The 19707-nt window shown below is 31.7% G+C and overlaps 1 protein-coding gene and 2 long non-coding RNA genes across 6 annotated transcripts; 2 read left to right on the top strand and 1 right to left on the bottom strand.

Annotated features, from left to right (window-relative positions):
• The first annotated feature begins 5316 nt into the window (after window positions 1–5316).
• LOC125211565 (SKP1-like protein 1) lies at window positions 5317–5980 on the top strand. Its single transcript, XM_048111422.1, has one exon. It carries the CDS (start codon window positions 5350–5352, stop codon window positions 5800–5802), a length of 453 nt encoding a protein of 150 aa, XP_047967379.1. The 5' UTR covers window positions 5317–5349; the 3' UTR covers window positions 5803–5980.
• Window positions 5981–13246: 7266 nt separating this feature from the next.
• Window positions 13247–19163, top strand: LOC125215335. Of its 4 annotated transcripts, none has more exons than XR_007175248.1 (8): window positions 13247–13577; window positions 13860–14011; window positions 14107–14199; window positions 14550–14608; window positions 15719–15790; window positions 15885–15972; window positions 16722–16858; window positions 18952–19163. It is a non-coding gene; the product is annotated as an uncharacterized LOC125215335 (long non-coding RNA). The 4 variants fall into 4 exon arrangements; XR_007175246.1 differs by lacking the exon at window positions 18952–19163 and adding an exon at window positions 17654–18691; XR_007175247.1 differs by lacking the exon at window positions 18952–19163 and adding an exon at window positions 18507–18691.
• Window positions 15239–15941, bottom strand: LOC125215336. The gene is made up of 2 exons (XR_007175250.1): window positions 15472–15941; window positions 15239–15376 (listed from the first exon to the last, which is right to left on the bottom strand). It is a non-coding gene; the product is annotated as an uncharacterized LOC125215336 (long non-coding RNA).
• Window positions 19164–19707: the final 544 nt, after the last annotated feature.

Consider the following 19707-nt stretch of genomic DNA (forward strand, 5'->3'; position numbering starts at 1 on the left):
TAATTTTATTTTCACCTAAGTTGCAGATCACAGCTCATCACCGCCGCCTCCACCCTCATTCTCATCGTCCGTTAGCTGCCGTCCACCCCTTTCTCTCTCACTTCCGATCCATATGGAAAAAATCAATTACAAAAACTCAAATTCCCCCACCCTCTTAACGCGATTGCGTCCTCTGTCCAGCAAGCTAGATTCTCAACATCCCTCTCGATCTCCTCTCTTAAAGGAAGATCTCGCTGCCTCTTCTTCTTCGCTACAGGTCACCTGCTGCTGTCCGGCGAGGCTAGCCGCGGTCAAACTGCCGTCGTCGCAGGTCGCCGCTTCCCGGTGCCATTCCAGCTCGGGCTACCCCATCTTTCCCAATAAGTTCTTAATTCAATTCCACATTCTCTAAGGTTTGACTCTAATTTTGGGTTGTTCGATCAATTCAATTCAGTTTACGGATTACATGGATGCAAGTACATGAAAGAAAATTGGAATTGGATGATGGGAGAGATAAAGATATACCTTTGCAGTTCGATTACCAATTGAGTGGTTTATGCAATTGTTAAGAAATTTGGCCTTAGTGTGCAGAGAAATCGGACAGGGAGAGAGAGGGATTAAGAAATGGAGCTTTGGAGCTTTCAGTAGTTCGCTGGCGATGAAGTTGGAATTAAGAAAATAAATTGGAATAAAAAATACTCCATTAAAATTGAGGTGAGAATTTAGGGATAATATTGTCCATTCATAAATATTGTGAAAGCAATAATAAGAAAAAAGAAAACAAAACACATATAAATTCGCATGCCACGATCCCATATTTCGAAAGGTCAGCGAATTTAATCCTAAATTTCGAAAGACCTGCGAATTGAGACCCTTTTTCTGAAATCTCTCAATAAAGTGATAAACTATGGATATAGGGATAAGCACATATTTTGTCATTTTGTTCGATTCTTTGACCCTTTTTTTATCTTTTTTTCGTTTATGGAATAGTTCTTGCCTTCTACTAACTCATTTCACTCATAATTTATTATAAAACATGTATAAAAATAAAATTTATATTCCATTAATTTTTTAAAACATTTTTTCCAGACTTTTTAAAGCTAGTTTTGAGTCAACTATAAACTCCTGTTACACTGTAGAGGCTTTAAAAATATGCAAATACAATTATCCAGAATCTGTTTTAATAATTTACCCTTAAATATTCAATATACTTATGTTATATATAAACACAGACACAAACACGTCTGCATAAATCATCTCTCCTTTAATTTCCAAGTGCTGCCGCCATGAAAGCAGAAGAGGTGATGGGAGATCCGATGAAGTCACTCCGGCGGCGATGCGGGCGTTTGGTGAAGGAGCAAAGGGCAAGATTTTACATCCTCCGCCGCTGCGTCGTCATGCTCATTTGCTGGCAAGATTGCACCGACTCTTAATTCTTCATTAACCACTACTTAATTTAATCCATCTTCTTTATTTTTCCTCTTTTTATTTTTTTAGAATGTTTAATTTCTCTGCCCTACTAGATTATTTTTTGATCTTCCTTTGAAAATACTACTGTATGAATGAATCAAATGCATTTTTTACATTTTTAATTTATGCTTTTAAATTGTATAGTAAAAGATTTTATTTTTATTTTTAGTTGCATTTTTGTATCAGTAGTACTTGCCAGCTTCAAAAACAGTAGTGTGAATGACTGAATGTATGAGAACAATTCATCCGCTGTTTACCAATATACATTTTCCTTTTCATGTTTTATAATATTTTATTATATCAACTGGACTTATATATTTAGTGTGTATATCAATTTTCCCATCTTAAAAATTTAAAACTAAATAACGCAAACTAACTTGTGACACGGATTGCTGATAAATATTAGGTAGATTTGTATTATATATAAGTGAAGCCTTGAAGGAATCTCTATATTACTATTAGATAAAATGATTTGCGAATGGGGAATAAATCAATGATTGTAAGCATTATTACTTATGTGGGAAAAATGGGATAGAAATAAGGAAATTGAGTTCAATAAAAGCGAAAAAAAAAGAACACATAAAAGAAAAGGTCGGCACTGTTTTTGTGGGAGTACTTAATTAAGAGATATTTCTTCCTAGATTTTTTAAAACAGACGAATTAAATAATTTCGCAAGATTTTCTTTTTCTTATTTCGGATTTCGTATTGAGTCAAAATTATTGTAACATGACACTAATTTCGTGAGTACAATTTACAGGCCTCATTGAAGCATCACAAATCCTTCATTTTTTTTTTTTGCTTTGAAGACAAATCCTTCCATTGTAAATGTAAATAAGTATTTTCCTATATACTAAAAGTATTTATTTAAATTCACATCGTACTAATTATGATGGTTAATCGTGCCACACATTAAAAAATGAGAAATGTATGTTTTTTAGATGGAGACAATGACGTGGAGTAGCGTGAGCCAACCGGCAGCAGAATCCAATGGACAATGGGATGACGTCGTATATATAAAGTCTAATTTGCTCGGAATCAGATCTTTATAATAATCCTGCTATTTAATTCTTTAATAAACATAGTTCATCTTACATACTTTAGCGAAAAATGAAAATTCACATAAAAGTAATTAATTTAAGAGATCAGTGTGAATATATCAATCTAACATGAAAATATGAGTTCCATAATATAAAAAAATTCATAAAAATTCTTTTGCGATATTTTATCTATTAAAAAAGATATAATAATTGATTTTAAAGCTTTTGGATTTCAAGAGTAAGTAATTTTAATTGGATTTTTAGCTATGCATTCAGATTTGATTTTTTATACAGTATTTGTTTATGTAACCAAATTGAGTGAGATTTTTAAAATAATTAGGAAAATAAATTGTTTTGGGCATGTTTGGACAGCCGTAAACAGATGGCGATTGACAAAGTGTTGAAAGATGGGGTTTGGTAGCCATGAATTCATGATCATCTTCTTGCTTAGCTTTCCAATCATTGTCTTCTAGCATTGGCACTGTCCATGATATTTTAATAGGAGTATACCACAAAATGTTGTGTGTTTTTATTAAATAGAAGTATATAAAAATATGTGGTGAAACATAATGGCCATACAATATTATCTCTAATCGAGTATCACCTGGGCATGTCCTCTTGGAAGTTGCTTTGTCTAATCAAAACTTATCCACATAATTTTGATGAACCCTAAACATGACTAAATACTCTTGCACGGATTCATAAATGACATGGCTGAAATCAAATTACTTTCTTTGTTTTATGATAGAAGAGTCTTTGTTTTATGTTAGAAGAGTCATTTTTTTTCATTTTAAGCATTTTATAGTAGTAAAGTCATTTTCTTTTATAGTAAAAATTAACATATTTTCCCATTCTTATTTTTTCCTGTCTTTTACTTTAATAACCGTTCTGTCTAGTTTTTCTATCTTCTATTATATTACACACCTTTTTTCTTAAACTTCGTGCTGAAAAGAATTGCATCTACTATTGTGGAACAGAGGGAATTTATTTTCATTTTAGTTCTAGTAGATGTATACTAGGTATATTATTGTAAAAGTACGTGATAGAGTCCTCGATCTAGCAAATCTTGCCGGAGATCATCTCCAATATTTTAGCGTATCTTTTATTTTAGTTACTTATCTTTATTTATTTTCCATATATTTTATAATCTTTTATTTTAATTATGTTTCTTGATTAGCAAGACATGTGTTAGGGTTTTGAATTCTATTATATAGAATTCTATCGTATTTTCATTCATTCTATCGTATTTTATTTTAATCTTTCATTTCCTTGTCCTATCGAGTCTGAGCACCACGATTTGAACGAACAAATAGAGGGAAAGATAAACCCTAGTTGAGGTGCTAGGGGGCGATTTCCGCCAGAATCGAGAATGAGAACAAGTAATTAACTTTATTTCTCCATGAATGAAAATACGATAAAATTCTATTATATAGAATTCTAAACCCTAACAAATGTCTTGCTAATCAATAAACATAATTAAAATAAAAAATTACAAAAGATATGGAAAATAAATAAAGATAAGTAACTAAAATAAAAGATACGCTAAAATATTGGAGATGATCTCCGGCGAGATTTGCTAGATCGAGGACCCTATCAGTACGATATAAAATTTTTTGTTATAGGTTTATAACATACCAGCATAACAAAATCTTATTTTATACTATAAAAAAACTCCTTCTTTCGGCGACACGGGAATTTATGCAACTTTATTTTATGTTTGAAGTGGAAATAGTAAAGTAAGAGAGAGAATAAAGTAGAGAAAAAAGTATTTCCATTTTTAGTAATAGGTTATTTTTATTGGGATAAACCGAAAAGAAAAATGGATCATCTTTAATGGGACGGATGGAGTACTTTTTAAAAATCGAATAATTAAACCACAAAAAAGTTTCTAGACAATGTGGTTTGCTCAATTTCGGCACCGGTTAAAATTTACAGTATATAACCTCTGAACAAAGACTGAATTACATTTGAGATATTTTTACACTATTTGAAGTATAAGTACTAGTAGCATATACGTATGCATATTTCTGTTTGTAAATATGCGTGTTTATGTAATGTATGTTAATGTTTGAAATATTTATATTTCCGAATAACTCTACAAGTCTACGATAAACCAAGGTCATAATCACCCTTTATTTATCCCTCATTGTTATCTGTACTATTGTCTATAGGGCTCATTAATCCAATTAAACTCAGACTAGCTTTTTCAGATTTAATAATAATCAAATTTTCAAAATAATTAGCGTATACAAAATCAATAAGCTTCATTATTAGTCATTAGATAGTTAATACTACTATAAATTAGTAATATCTTGTTTTTTCATTACTATCATCAAATTGTTTTTAGTTTTTCATTTAAATAATCACAGTAATAACTTTTTAGTTTTTCTCAACTATCCCATAATACTCAGAACTGAAACTAATATGCTCAAATTAAATATGATACGACAACAGAACAACATCGTTTCGGATACATCGTAATCTTTTAATTAACATTCAAAATAATACAATTATCGCCGTATCATACTTGATTTTATCATATTAGTTTCGATTCTGGCCATTATGGAAAATTGATAAAAAAAAAATAACAAAAATACCATAACTTTATATTTCAATTTCAAAAGCCATGGAAATAACAATAAGTTAATGGAAATTATAATTTAATTGATAATTATACCTTAATTATATATAGTAATAAGTTTTACCATATCTATGATGATAATCTAGATGGAAATTCGAAACCCCATCTATATAGAAAATTCCCTATATATATATGGATCGATATTCACAATCGATATTCACAATTCTCCAAAGTAATCAAATTATCAAAAGATTCAAAACCCTTTTCTCTCTCTTTTTGCAATGGCCGCAGTTCCCAAAACTGTAATCCTAGTGAGCTCCGACGGCGAGCGCTTCGTGATCGCCGAAACCCTAGCGAAGCAGTCGACAACGATCGGGAATATAATCGATGACGGCTGCTGCGACGCCCCGATCCCGATCCCCAACGTCAGCGGCAAAGTCCTAGCCAAGGTGATCGAATACCTCAACAACCACGGCGGCGGCGGCAGCAGCGCCGAGAAGGAGAAGAAGGACGAGGAGTTGTTCGGCGGCGTTGCCGTGAAAGAGCACCTCGACTATGCCACAGCTGCCGGCTATCTTGACATCAAAGGTCTAGTCGATCTCCTATCGAAGAAGATCGCCAATATTATAAAAACCAAAGAGGTGGAGGAGGTCAGGACCATTTTCGGCATCGAAAACGATTACACGCCGGCGGAGGAGGAGGCGATTAGGAAACAGTACGCATGGGCATATTGATCGATTATGTTTCAAATTAGGGCTTTTCTTTCCTTTTTTGTTTTTGGTGATAAATAATTATGGATTAGGGTTTTTTCCCCTATGTTGTTAGGAGAGAATTCGTTATTTCATAATTATCACGCATATTTTTTGTTCTTTATCATGTTCATCTTCAAGGAATATAATTTAATTTAGTAAAGGGTTAATTAATCTTACACAATGTTGAGACGGTCGATTTCAAAAGCAATTTCAACTTTGCGATAGAGATGAATTTAGTTTAATAAATGGCTCACTCTCTTTTTTAAAAGAGGCATAATCAGACAATATAATGCTTTTCGAAAACACCCTTTGAGCATAATTTACCTTGGTTTAATTTGGCAAGTTTTTAGAAATTTAAGTTGTTATAAATTTCAAAAAATCTCTTTGAATAAATAAGGGTTGTTAATAACTAATGGAGTAATTTATTTGTGAATATAGTTAGCTGTGAATGGTGAAAAATACTCACTCCAATCCCATAAAAATAGAAGCTTTCCATTTTAGAAAATTTCTTTTTCTCTAATAAGGTGGGACCTATTTTCACTAACACAATTTTCTTTTTATCTCTCTCCTACTTTTTTAATTATACATTAAAACTTATTTTATTTCAAAAGTTGCTATTTTTGAGAGACAGATGAAATAAGAAGTAATTATACTCACAACTAAGTTGGAGTTTGATGAAAAATAAGAGGTACTCATAACTAAGTTGGAGTTTGGTTCGTTGAACAAGATAATTGTAAGGTACAATATGAGATAATCATGTAGCACAATAAATCTTGCTATTATAGAGACGGGACAAGAGCTTTTGAGAAAAACATAACCGAATAAAAGATAAAATTAATTAATCATGACATTTAATCATAAGTAACCAGCCCTTAAAGTTAAAGAGTAATTAATTATAAACAATTATTCAAAACCATGAATATAACCAGTTGCGATGACAGATTAAAAACTCTCATTCACAATTAAAAGTAATTTCGAGATTGATTAAAATCACATTAATTATAAAGTAATACTATCAAAGAGACCCCAAAATCCCAATATATATAGAAGGGTCGCTAGCTATTCACATTTCTCTCCAAACTACTAATAAAATTATGAATAACGACTTTACGTTGATGGCGAAAACCGTAATCCTAGTGAGCTCCGACGGCGAGTGGTTCGAGATCGCTGAATCCGTGGCGGCGCAATCAATAGTGATCGGGAACGTAATCGAAGACGTCGGCAGCGGCGACCCGATCCCGCTCCTCAACGTCACCGCTAGAGTCCTAATTAAGGTGATCGAATACCTCAAGAATCACGGCGGTGGAAGCGGCGGCGATGCGGAGAAAATGAAGAAGAAGGACGATGAATTGGTGAGCGGCGTCCCCGTGAAAGTGCTCTTTGAGTATATGAAGGCCGCAAACTATCTCAACATCGAAGGTCTGTTTGATCTCGTCTCGCAGAAGATCGCCGATTCGATCGAAGCCTGCAAACCGGAGGCGGAGATGGTGACCGATTTCTCGCCGGAGGAGGAGGCGGGCAAATACGGTAAGCGATTGCGCGTGGATTTAGGGTTTTCCTTTTCCAAGAAAACATGAAAAATGGTGAATAAGGCCACTCTTGTCACATGCGTGTAAAAATGGTGAATAAGCGAGCATAGAAAGAGAAGTTACTTGATCAGAATTCTCAAACAATGTCAGCGCAAGTATTATTGTCACGTCTTATAAATTAATTAATTATTGAAAAATATTGTGCCCAAATACATGGATACTACCAGACAATGCTTTTGGAAAGCACCCCTTAAGCATAATTAACCAAGTGTCCAAGTCTTTAGAAATTTAAGCTGTTACAAATTTCAAAATTGAATCTTAATAAGGGTTATTCATAACTAATGGAGTATTTAATTTATTTGTGTATATAGTTAGCTGTTGATGGTGAAAAAATATGGATAGCTGATAGCTCACACCTAATAGCTTAGTTGAAAAAAATAAGCAGCATTCAGAACTAATAGCTTAGTTGAGAGGTGACGTTCGATTTATTAAATAAAATAATCATAAGATACTAATACTACTCCTGAGATAATTCATAATTTGATTTATCTAGTATTATTATAATCTATAGAGGTAAAGGTGAGATGCTTGATCAAGTGACACATTCTAATCTTGCCAAAAATATTTAGAAAAAATACAATGAACAGGATATAATATTAGTATGACCTTTTAATAACAAGTAAGAAGCGCTAAGAATAGTTATTTATAGCTTAAAACAAACAACTGTCTTTCACAATAAAAAATAAATCACATTGAAAAAGTAATTCCCAAAATCCCCAATATATAGAAGGGTCACTATTCACATTTCTCCCAAAACTAATCAAATTATAACGAGTTTATGATCATGTCAGCTTCAAATTCGAAAACCGTTACCTTAGTGAGCTCCGACGAGGAGTCCTTCGTCATCGCCGAGTCCGTCGCGGCGCAGTCGATAACGCTCAGGCACATAATGGAGGACTCCGACGGCCAGATCCCGCTCTTCAACGTCACCGCTAGAGTCCTAACCAAGGTGATCGACTACCTCAAGAACCACGACGGCGGCGGCGCCGATGACGAGAAGAAGAAGAAGGACGATGAGTTGGTGAGCGGCGTCCCCGTGAAATTGCTCTTGGAGTGTCTCATGGCCGCCAACTATCTCAACATCGACGCCCTAATTGATCTCGTCTCGAAGAAGATCGCCGATTCGATCGCAGCCTGCAATTCGCTGGCGGAGATGAGAAGCTTGATCGGAACGGAGAGCGATTTCTCGCCGGCGGAGGAGGCGAATGTTATGAATGAGAACCAGTGGGCTTTTTTTCAACGGTAATTGATCGCTTCTTCATTTAGGGGTTTTTTTTGGGAATGTTTTTGGATTGGTGTAAAATAGTTCATGTCGACGCAATCCGTCGTAATTTTGTGTAAAGCAGTTCATGTCGAATTCGAACCCGTCGTAATTTGGTGTAAAATAGTTCGTATGTGTCGAGTTCGAATCCGTCCTACTTTTAAGTTTCTTTTCGTTTATACGTATAAAGATTAGGAGGATGAAATTCTCCAAGAAAACGAGAAAAAAAATACAAAGTCTGTTTTCCTTCTTCATCACTAAAATTAATATTTTCCATGTTGCCCACTTTGAAAACATATGATAAAAGACTTTATCTTCATTTTCACTCGAGTTCATGATAATATTATGATCCTTATAGTGACGCGATAATAATTCCCATGTCATCACATTGAATGATAAAAAACAATATTTGTTATTTATTCGCAAGAATATAACTAGTGATTATGAAGTCCTTAGCTCAAAGCCCAAAGGGAGTTACAGTAGTCAGCCCAGTAGAAAATACAAGCATAATGAAGCGTCGATACTCAACAAACATTAGGGAAACGGATCAAGAAATACCAAATTAAAATAATAATTTTAGATTTTTGTGATGTATTTCTATTTATAAATTTAAATAACAACTGTCCTTACGATATCATGAAGAATAAACTCCTGCACCACAACATGAGAGTACTTTGTTTCACACTTCAAATTACAACATGCATCACCACAAACTCCTGCACCACAACATATCTTATCTCCACATGCACCCAATCCAATTAAACATTTTTTAGCACTTCCGACTTCAACTGCCAAAAAAATATCCATAAAATGATTGTCTCACAAAATAAATTAAAATATTATTTCAAAATAAGAACTAAAAATTTATGATACATAGCATAAACCATGTCAGTATAATTTAAAACACGTTTTATGAGTAAAGAAAGCAATCGGAGATCAAAGCACGTATTTTGATTTTGATTTTGCTTTTCTTTAATGTCATTAATTTTCTTATTATAATTGTTGATTTTGATATAAGATGTAATCAACATTTTGAGTTTTGAATATTGAAACAATAATATCATGTATCCATATGTTTCGTTGTGATTAATTGTAGAGGCTTTTGCACAATGATTACATGAAAATGAAATACAAGAATTGTGACTATAGTATAAGAATTAAAAAATAAAAAACTTGGCAGAGCCCCTTATTTCTTACATGTTCCTATGCCATTTGATGCGGGATTAGAAACAAATAATATTTTTTACAAAAATACGTACAAACAAGTTTTAAAATACAACTCAAACCATAGATTAAACTTGACTGGCAATTAAACCACTTAAGCATAATTACCAAGTCTTTAGAAATTTAAGCTGATACAAATTTCAGGCCTATTTGACAAAAACCTTGATACCAGAACTCAATTATGACCGTTCGATTCTCGATTTGATTGCCATTCATTTATTTCCCCTCCTTAATTTATTTAGAGACAAAGTAATTAATTATTTCCTCTCGGTATAAATTTGTATTAAATGCAAGAATACTAACGAATCTCAGTGAAATTTTTTTAAAAATATATGATTATTAGTTATAGATCTATTTTTTTTTATAAAGAATCACAATTAGAAAATAATAATATTAGCTATGGAAGAATTAAGAATCACAATGGAAATATATTATTATTGATTATTGGATAAGTTTACTCAACTCATGAAACTATTTTACGGCGTATTAGGGATATTTGCCAAAATTAAAGATTATACACGTGAGTATAAATAACTTTTCGTATAAAGATTCACATATATACGCTAGAACACAAAACAGATTTATGATATCTCATCATTTCATTTCATATTCAAGTCAATCATATTGTTCCTTTCATATTACAAAACTAAACATTCTTAATGTCAAAATTACATAAGCTATTTAGGCACATAATGTCAAAATTACATAGCCTCTTTTTGATATAAAAGTAGACAAACTTAATAAAGAAGGTTCTTAATTAAAATATACTACTATAAAAATAACTTGAAACCCCCCAAAATATATAACACGAAAAATAACATTACATTTTATTTGGAAATGAAAAGTAAGTTGCTACTATAAAAACTATTAAACTAACAATCATGTTCGCAAATACACAATCTGGGGCCAACAACTCCAGAACAAACTGTAACTTACTTGACACTTAATTTGACAACATTGATCACTACAAACTCCTGCACCACAACATATATCATCTCCACATGTGCCCAGTCCAGTTAATCATTTTTCAGCTCTTCCAAATTCAGCTGCCAAAAAGATAACCATAAACGTCACACATCATAAATTGATTGTGCCACAAAATAAATTAAAACATTTAAAAATAAGAACTAAAAAATTTATGATACTTAGCATAGACCATATCCGTCCAATTATGGGATACGGGATAAGACACAAATAATATTTAGAAAAAATTATAAACAATAATAAAAATATAACTCAAACTATAGATTAAAACTGGCTAATAATTAGAAGTATTGTATAATATGTAGAATATGTGAAAAACTAAATAATTTACCTAAGACAAAAGAAAGGATCAACAGAATGCAAATAGATTGGTAGATTGAAGCCATTTTCAATTAAGTACTATTTTTTATAGCGAATTTCAACAGATTTACATCACCACCATATGATGTAGGTTAGAAATTCCTCTAAATTATGGATCGAAATATACGAAATAATTGCAGATCTAATCTCTAAATTACGTTTTTTCAATTGTTGTTGCGTTTTGTTAGCTGATAGATTCAAAACTGAGAAAATACTTCCAGATCCGAAATGTGTATGAAAATAAACTTGTTTTCCATCATTCATTGTTTTAGATCTACAAAAATACTTATTTGTAAATCTGAATTCCAAATTATGTTTTGGTATTTCTATTTTTATTTGGTCAGAAATGCAAAATTACGCATATTTTTTCAACCTTTTGGTTTTAAATCTACAAAATAATCATAGATCTAAACAAGAATTATATGTTTTCTGTATTTTTAATTACTTTATTTTGTCGAAATTGCAATTTATTTCCAATTCCGAAAGTTTATACCTAGAAAATTTGATAATTTCTTGTGCTGTGAGTTAATGGATGTGGATTCTGATATTTAAGCCAAGTTAATTTTATTACTGAATTAAATAGGCAAAAAGAAAAAAAAAATTGTGATATTGAAGGTGACTGACTATTTTAATTTTCTTGCAGAGACATTTTAAAAATGATTAACCACCTATTGATGAAGTATTGACAATACCAGATGTTGGAGAAATGTGGTGAGCATTATATTTTTATCTTGGAAGATAAATATAAACCTGTTTATATTTTTGATTGAAAGCATATTTCTATGTGATTAAGGTTATTGCAATTTACATAAATTTCAATAAATTAAAATAATTTTGTGACAGAAAAAAAAGCAACACATATGAGTGTGAGATTTGTTATTTGTAGACAATCCTATGAATTTTGGCTAGCGAAGCACATTCCATTATGCCTATCTCTTCTATACACCAAGACATATCTCTTCTATGCACGAGACATAAGATATTCTAATAATGAGGATAAATTATAAAGTAAAGTAAATTTTAAAAAAGTGGACAATAAAAATATAATAATGTACTATGGTTAAGAATATGTGTTAATTACAATAAGTATTCACAATATTATAAACACCTAACTCACTGTAAATGAAACATTTTTTACATTCGACAAACGATTTTATACAACTTTAATTTATAATATGAGTGGAGTAAAATAAAATAAAATAAATGGCAAAGGGAACATGTGTAAATAAGGATGAAAGAGTATGAGTTTCGACGAATGGAAATTAATATTCACAATATATGAATTATGCTGATCAATTAGTAGGATCGAAGACAAGGAAATATATTTAAATTAATAATTTGTAATTCAAATAAGAAATATTATAAATAATTTATTATAATAATTAATAACAATAGCAAAATTATTAACTTAAAACAATGTTAGAAATATAAATAGATCAAATAAAAACAGGCCCAGTGCATTATTAATTTATGGTAGATTAAAAATGTCATAAAGTGGCAGCCAAATAATTCATTATTAAACAGAATACACATTTATTTCTATTTTAATTTCACTAATGAACGCTCGAAATAATATTACATAATTTTTTTTCTATCAACTGGAAAGATTCTTCCTTTGAAAAAAATATAATTTAAATAGTTTAAATGAAAACAAAAATATACTAATATCAATAGTATGGTTGAAATACTCCTACCTCCTACCGTACCGAAATAAAAGTCACATTTTGCTATTTTAATTCGTCCCTAAATAAGAGTCACATTTCATTTATTTTTTCAACTCACTACTTTTTACAATTCTTAAAACTTGTGTTCACACAAAATAAATGTAACTCATATTGTGAGACAGAAGGAATATTAAATTATAGAACTAAATTTAGAAAATTTTGAAGAAATAATCAACGAATTTTTACACGATTTAGTATGGAATAATAAAAGTAAGGAAATAAATAAAATATAAAAGTCCATTTTAAAATTAGAAATAAGAAAAAATAAAATGTGATGGGTGACTTGTTATTGCAGCTCAATCTCTCTCCTCACCTACCATCTCAATCTTTCTTCATTTACGGTGGCCACCTCCACGCCGAGATGCCGCCGCCGTATTCCAGACGTCGCCGCTGCCCATTTCTCATTTCTTGTTCAGCCTCATCATCTCTCTCTGTGTGGATGAGATGCCGGTGGAGCTGCTCGTCGAGTGTCTTCAGATCTATCTGATCCGCCCTCACAAATCCGCCGCCGGTGTGGATGTCTCCCTCCACCATTTCTCCGGAAAGCGCCGATGCGAGGTCAGTGGAGCTTACAGTGTGAACGCGCAATAAGCGACGAACTTCAACATCGAAAAGGTAATCGGAATCCCTTTCAAAACACTAGAGAAATTAATTTTTCTACATGATTCTAAAAAATTGGCCAAAACCATAACAGATCTGAGCCAAAAATTCTCTTCCTCGTCAGATTTTTGACAAATACCCCAAAACTCTAAACCCTACTAAACCTAATTGATTTTCGCTTGCTCCTTGATTTTGGAAAAATCATCATGTTTGTTCTTTCATTGTGCCTAGCTCAAAATCAAGCAGGCATCTTTTTGGTTTGCAACTTAACATGTAACTGGGTTAATCAATTTGTAGCAAAGCGAGCCGATAAGTTCGGATAGTCCAATTGATGGGACTCCTAGACCTGCAGTTCATTCGTCCTGCTTAGTTTTGACTGCATCTGATACCAGCACTCATGGTGAATTTCTGTCTTTCATAAACATGCAAATGAGTGTCTTCCCCCATTGGTAACTATTTATCTGCTTCCTTTAGCTGTATACATATGTATTCAGTGCTAATTTCCTATATTTGCTGTCGCTGACAACGATTGCTCTCCTATCAGAATATGAGCCAACAGATTCTGAGTTACGGACACCGGAATTGATTGCTAAGGATACACATGGAAATGAATGGCAATTCAAACATATATTTAGAGGTGAGATACTGTGTTTGTTTTCTAGTAATTGTTTACTTTCGGTGTCACTGATGTTGTGTTGTTGTTTTGAGACTATATAAAGAAATCTATTCACTTGGGCCTTGTAGCAGGCATGGAAATAGTAGTACTCGCATGATACTAATAGATAGTATGTATAGATGTTATGTACTATTAGGTAAATCTGAGCTTTATCTGAGAAGTTCATTTGCAAAATCATTCCCACAATATCCATTCCACTTAATATTAAACTGTGAATTTTCATGTCTGGTTCTTTTTCATTGGTTTAGTATCCTATATCATCATGAATAGATTTGTTTGATTAACTTAAAGTTTACTCTCATATTCTGCAGAGGAAGAGAATGGGGTTTTAAGAGTACTAAACGACTAAAATTGGTGTTGTGCATTAAAGGTAATTTTGTTACCCTTAGAATAGTAACTTAATATGTATGCCATACTTTGCTAATATCTGTGATAATGTTATTTGGTGTCAATATGGGTGTATCTATTTTTAAGCATGCATCAAATTCTGAAAAATAAGAATTTAATTTGCACAAATCATATGCTGTTAAATGCATTCATGCAAGCTTGCAATATATATGACCATGCTTGACTGATCTTTAGAAGTTTGTGGTCAGTTTGGTCCCAAAATAGATAATATTCTTAACTATTGATTAAAATAATAAACTACAATTGATATTTTAAACGAAAATAAACTATAATCTGAATTTTATCAACACCTCTGTAATTTGTATGTTCAAATTTTTTTTTTTAATTAACATATAAACTTTACTGTCATATTCCGCAATGTTTTCTGAGTGCAAAAAGACTAAAATTAATGTTGTGAAGTCAAGGTAACTTAGAAATTACCTAATATATAATTATGTATGCCATACTTTGCTAATAACTGTGATAATGTTGTCATTTTGGTGTCAAAATGACTGTTTGTAGAAAGCATAAGCAAATTCTGAAAACAAATATTTTACTTTGCATGATTCATGTGGTGTCAATATGACAGTTTGTAGAAAGCATAAGCAAATTCTGAAAACAAATAATTTACTTTGCATGATTCATGTGCTTTTGAATACAATGATGCATGCTTGGAATATCTATGAGCCTATATTTGTGAACCAATTTTCTTGCATGCATTCTTTGGAAGAGAAGTTTGAATTCTGGTGCCCTATAAACAAAAAATTAACATAAAATTAGTAAATAGAAACATATATATTATGTATAACTTTCTATATTTCATGTATTCTATTTTGGTAAACATACCAGCCTATCATGGAATACTACTTCCAAAGTGCTATCATTGTTGTCTCCAGAATTGTATTCATAAACACGGATGCAACGGACATTGATGGTAGAGTTGTAACTTTAGGTAGAAGATTGTCCTGCAACTAATGAATGGTGCCATTGTTTGAGATACAGTGCTTTCTTCTATTGAAAAGAAATATTCAAAAATCAGTGACTAATTTAAAGAATGTCTGCAGTATTTAAACTAACAGCCTACTTTGTGCAGGAAATTATCCCAATAGATTGCAAATAGATGTGTCAAAAAAGGCAAATCATTGAACAGAAATTGTAAAATGAGGTCAGTGCCTTTTTATGAGAATCAACCAATCACTTAAATTGAATAAGACTGTGTATTAAGTTCAGAAACAGGAACAAATAATTTCATTCATTAGTTGTAGGAACTTTGTGATCCAAAATATGAATGAGAGATAGCACTCAAGATTTCACAGATGAGGTGCATCACGGCAATGACAAATACAGGTTAGAAAACTACCTTCATAGTGTTGTGCTAAGTAGTTATAGAAACTTATAAAAACATAATGTAACATTAAGGCATAATATGAAACTAAAACAGAAATAATTAGTGATAAAGCAGAAATAGCAGAAACTGAAAGAAATACATTAGGAATAAAGACTGCAGATTCATAGAAGAATAGATAAACAATAAATGAGCAGTGATTTAAGTGAGAATAGATGAATTAAGAAGAAGAAAGATTCTGAACTATTTCTGATGATGATTCTGCTGAATGATTTTGGTTGAGAGAGTTTAGTGAGAGTGTTGAAGGAGTGAGTGGTAGGTTATTTACTTATTTATAGTGCTCACCTCTTTAGCATGCTTGTGGGAAATTGCATGTTCCCAAAAAAACATAATCATGAGAGACCTTCCACTTAATAACTATTTTCTATTTTAAAAAAACATCTGATAATAATATTCATACTTAAAATACTTTAACAACTTGCATGCCAAATATTAATACAAAGTCTTTTACACTTATATTCATATTAATATTAATATTAATTAATGTTAATACGAATATAAGTTAAATATTACTAAATATTACAGATTCATGTTTCATAAATTCGGCCTATTTAATTTCATAAGTTTGCAACCATATAAGGTCATTTAAGGCCCAATTCATTTAAGCAATTATTAACTCCACTTGTATTAAAAAACCAAAACCTAACCCATCCTAAAAATATAATACTGCCTCTCACTCTCCACTCTTCAGAAACAGGAAAGAGAAGGAAAAGAAAAGCGGCTCTCTCTCTTCACTCTACAATCATTATAGAGAGATGATAACATTGCAAGCATGGGCGGCTACAACACCTACTCTACTGCATCAAGACATCACGATATTAAAAAAAGGTATGTAATTCTTTCTTTTCAAGCTATGTCCTATATCTATATTTGACAACATAGTCATATCTAACTTACATGAGCATAATGTTGATAAGGTATTATAGATTATTAGAGTCAAATTTCAAATACAATTACTACTCTTTGCAAATATTAGTTCTAGAATGCTTTGCAAATCCTATCATCAATTTATTTAATAGGATGTATTATGTCTCCAGTTTTCTTTACACAAACGAATTCAATGCTTAGTTTTTAAAATATATATACTACTTGATAGGTTTTTCATTTTGTATGGTATCTATTCATTTACAACAGATTTATAAATTTATATTCTGTCCCACTCTCTCTGCCTCTTTCTTTCTCTCTCTTATTTTTCATGTTCTAAAATTTTAATTTTGTTCTCCCTTTTTTTTCATGTTCTAAAATTGTGACTATATTCTCTCACTCTGGATTTCACAAATGCTTCATTGATAATTCTAAATATAGGTTTTAAATATGAATACTAACATAGTATTATTTAACTTTGTTCAAGGATAAATTGCATTGGAAATAGATAATTGTTATTGCTTTGCAGGAAAGACTTTTGAACATTTAATATTTTGTCACCCTCTCCCTCTCTCTCTCTCTGTATGTCATGTTTCATATTCTAAAATTATGATTTTTTTTTTCTCATTTTTCATTTTCTAAAATTATGATTTTATTCCCTGCCCCGGATATATAGGTACAATTTCACTCATAATTTCAAATGTATACATTATAGGTTTTAAGTATGAGTACTAACATATTATTAATATTTTTTTTAAGGATTAATTGCGTTGGGAAGAGCTGTGAAGATATTCTGGAAGAATAGAATATATATATATTGTGTAATAGTATAATAGTATTTTCTTTCAAAAGCCTATGCAAGTATAGAACACATAGGCTGCATCCTACCCCCACACAGTTCTCGATACATACAAAGAAAACTGATACTATAAGCTTTACTTTTAATCAACTGGACTTTACAATAAGCTTGATAGACATCATGTTATTATCTTCTTTCTATTCTCTATTGTTATTGCATTTATGATGTTGTTTGAGATAAATTATGACTTTAGCGTAATGTCTTACCTTTAATTTCATTAATATGCCGATCAACAATGCTAGTGATGTAATGTTTTGAAGAAAAGACACATTGTACATCTTATTTTGCAACCAATGTTGATGTTGCTAAATTGCTTGAAAGTATCGATCCTTTTAAACAATTTAGTCACCTCTTCATTGCTTTCCAACATATATGTACTATTTGCCTTTCTCTTGCAACACATTTACGTTATCAACATTGTTTATCGTTGTATTCATGTAAGTAAAGTAAGACATCACGGCGAAGTTTGTATGCCTCTCAAATAATATCCCAAAAGCAATAAGTTTAGACAATAATACATTACTATTGAAGAAAGGTGGAGTTGGTTGTAGAAGGCTAAGGAGGTGAACATCATGTCTATCTAAGTAATTTCAACCTTGTCAGAACTGAATGCCTTTTTCTATCAGATTGGTTGCCTACTTGAATAGAGTGTTCTTCACATGCCACTTAGTTCTTGAGCTTTTTTCGTTAACATGGGTTGACTATATTTAGTGATAAGTTGCAAAATGTTATTTGAATATTTTTGTATCTTAGCGAGGTTGAGGTGGTTGCGATGAGAAGCTTCGATAGGTGAAGAGGCCCTTCTTCTTTTGTTTGTCCATGGAAGTTGTGTATCATCTTTGTTATTTCCAAAAAGACATAGCTCAATTACTTGCTCAAAATGATGGCTATGGTGTATTAAAGATATTATCCATAATGGAATTTGTTTTTTCAGCATATACATATCGTGTCACATGAACAATAACCAAAATATTCTTAGACTTTGATCAATTGGGATATAACTATATAAGTTTTGTTTTGTTTCACATAGCATATAACGAAGCAAGCATGATTTCAGCTAAGCCATCTGCTCTAAAGTAGCAATGTCTGATTTAGTCTATTTGCTCACAAATCTTGCCCAAAAGAATTCTAATACGGGCTCATTAACGTGCTTCTTGCCTCGTTGCATGTTGCTATATGTACATCACGCGTCACCAAGATCGGATGCAGACACTCACGGGCCACGGCAGTAGTTTCCTAGTCATGTGTCGGCCAATCTCCTTGGATCCTAACTTGTTTTTGAGTCTCTAATTTTAATGTATTCTCAAAACAGATTAAGGAAGCTAAAACTGCAGAGAAATGAATTTGGTGCTCCAATTTCTCTTGTATACCTGATAAATATATTAGTGAGTAACATTTTTCTTTAATTAGTTGGCAGCAAAATTTAATACTATGTGTTCTTTAAAATTGCAATTATTTTCATTCACGCTTGCACTATGTTTCTATGTTACCATTTATTTTAAATGTATTTTTGTTTTAGTTAACTTCCATTAATATTTTATGATTTAGTATTACTTGCTTTATTACCAAGATTTTTATATTGGTGAAGGGCGTGAATGTCGAAAATTAAAATCTATACGCTAATAAAAAATTAAATTGTATCTACTTATTTTATCTCATATATTTAAAATCTATACACTGATATTTCATTTCATACCACTATCATCCATAATTAAAATTCAATAATTTTGATTGTGGTTGTTGTATAACATTCCCTCTGTCCCACTGAAGATGACCCACTTTCTTTTTTGGTTTGTTCCAACCAAGATGACCTTTCACTAAAAATGGAAACACGTCTCTACTTTATTCATTCTCTCTTACTTTACTCTCTCCACTTCACACACAAAATAAAGTTGCATAAATTCTCATGCCGCCCAAGGAATAGGTCATATTCTTTGGGACGGAGGGAGTTGTA

This window comes from Salvia hispanica, chromosome 3, assembly GCF_023119035.1.
Source record: "Salvia hispanica cultivar TCC Black 2014 chromosome 3, UniMelb_Shisp_WGS_1.0, whole genome shotgun sequence".
NCBI classification, from domain to species: domain Eukaryota; kingdom Viridiplantae; phylum Streptophyta; class Magnoliopsida; order Lamiales; family Lamiaceae; genus Salvia; species Salvia hispanica.

What these genes read in the sequence shown, in the direction of transcription:
- LOC125211565 (XM_048111422.1), top strand. Translation starts at nt 5,350, where the DNA reads ATGGCCGCAGTTCCCAAAACTGTAATCCTAGTGAGCTCCGACGGCGAG.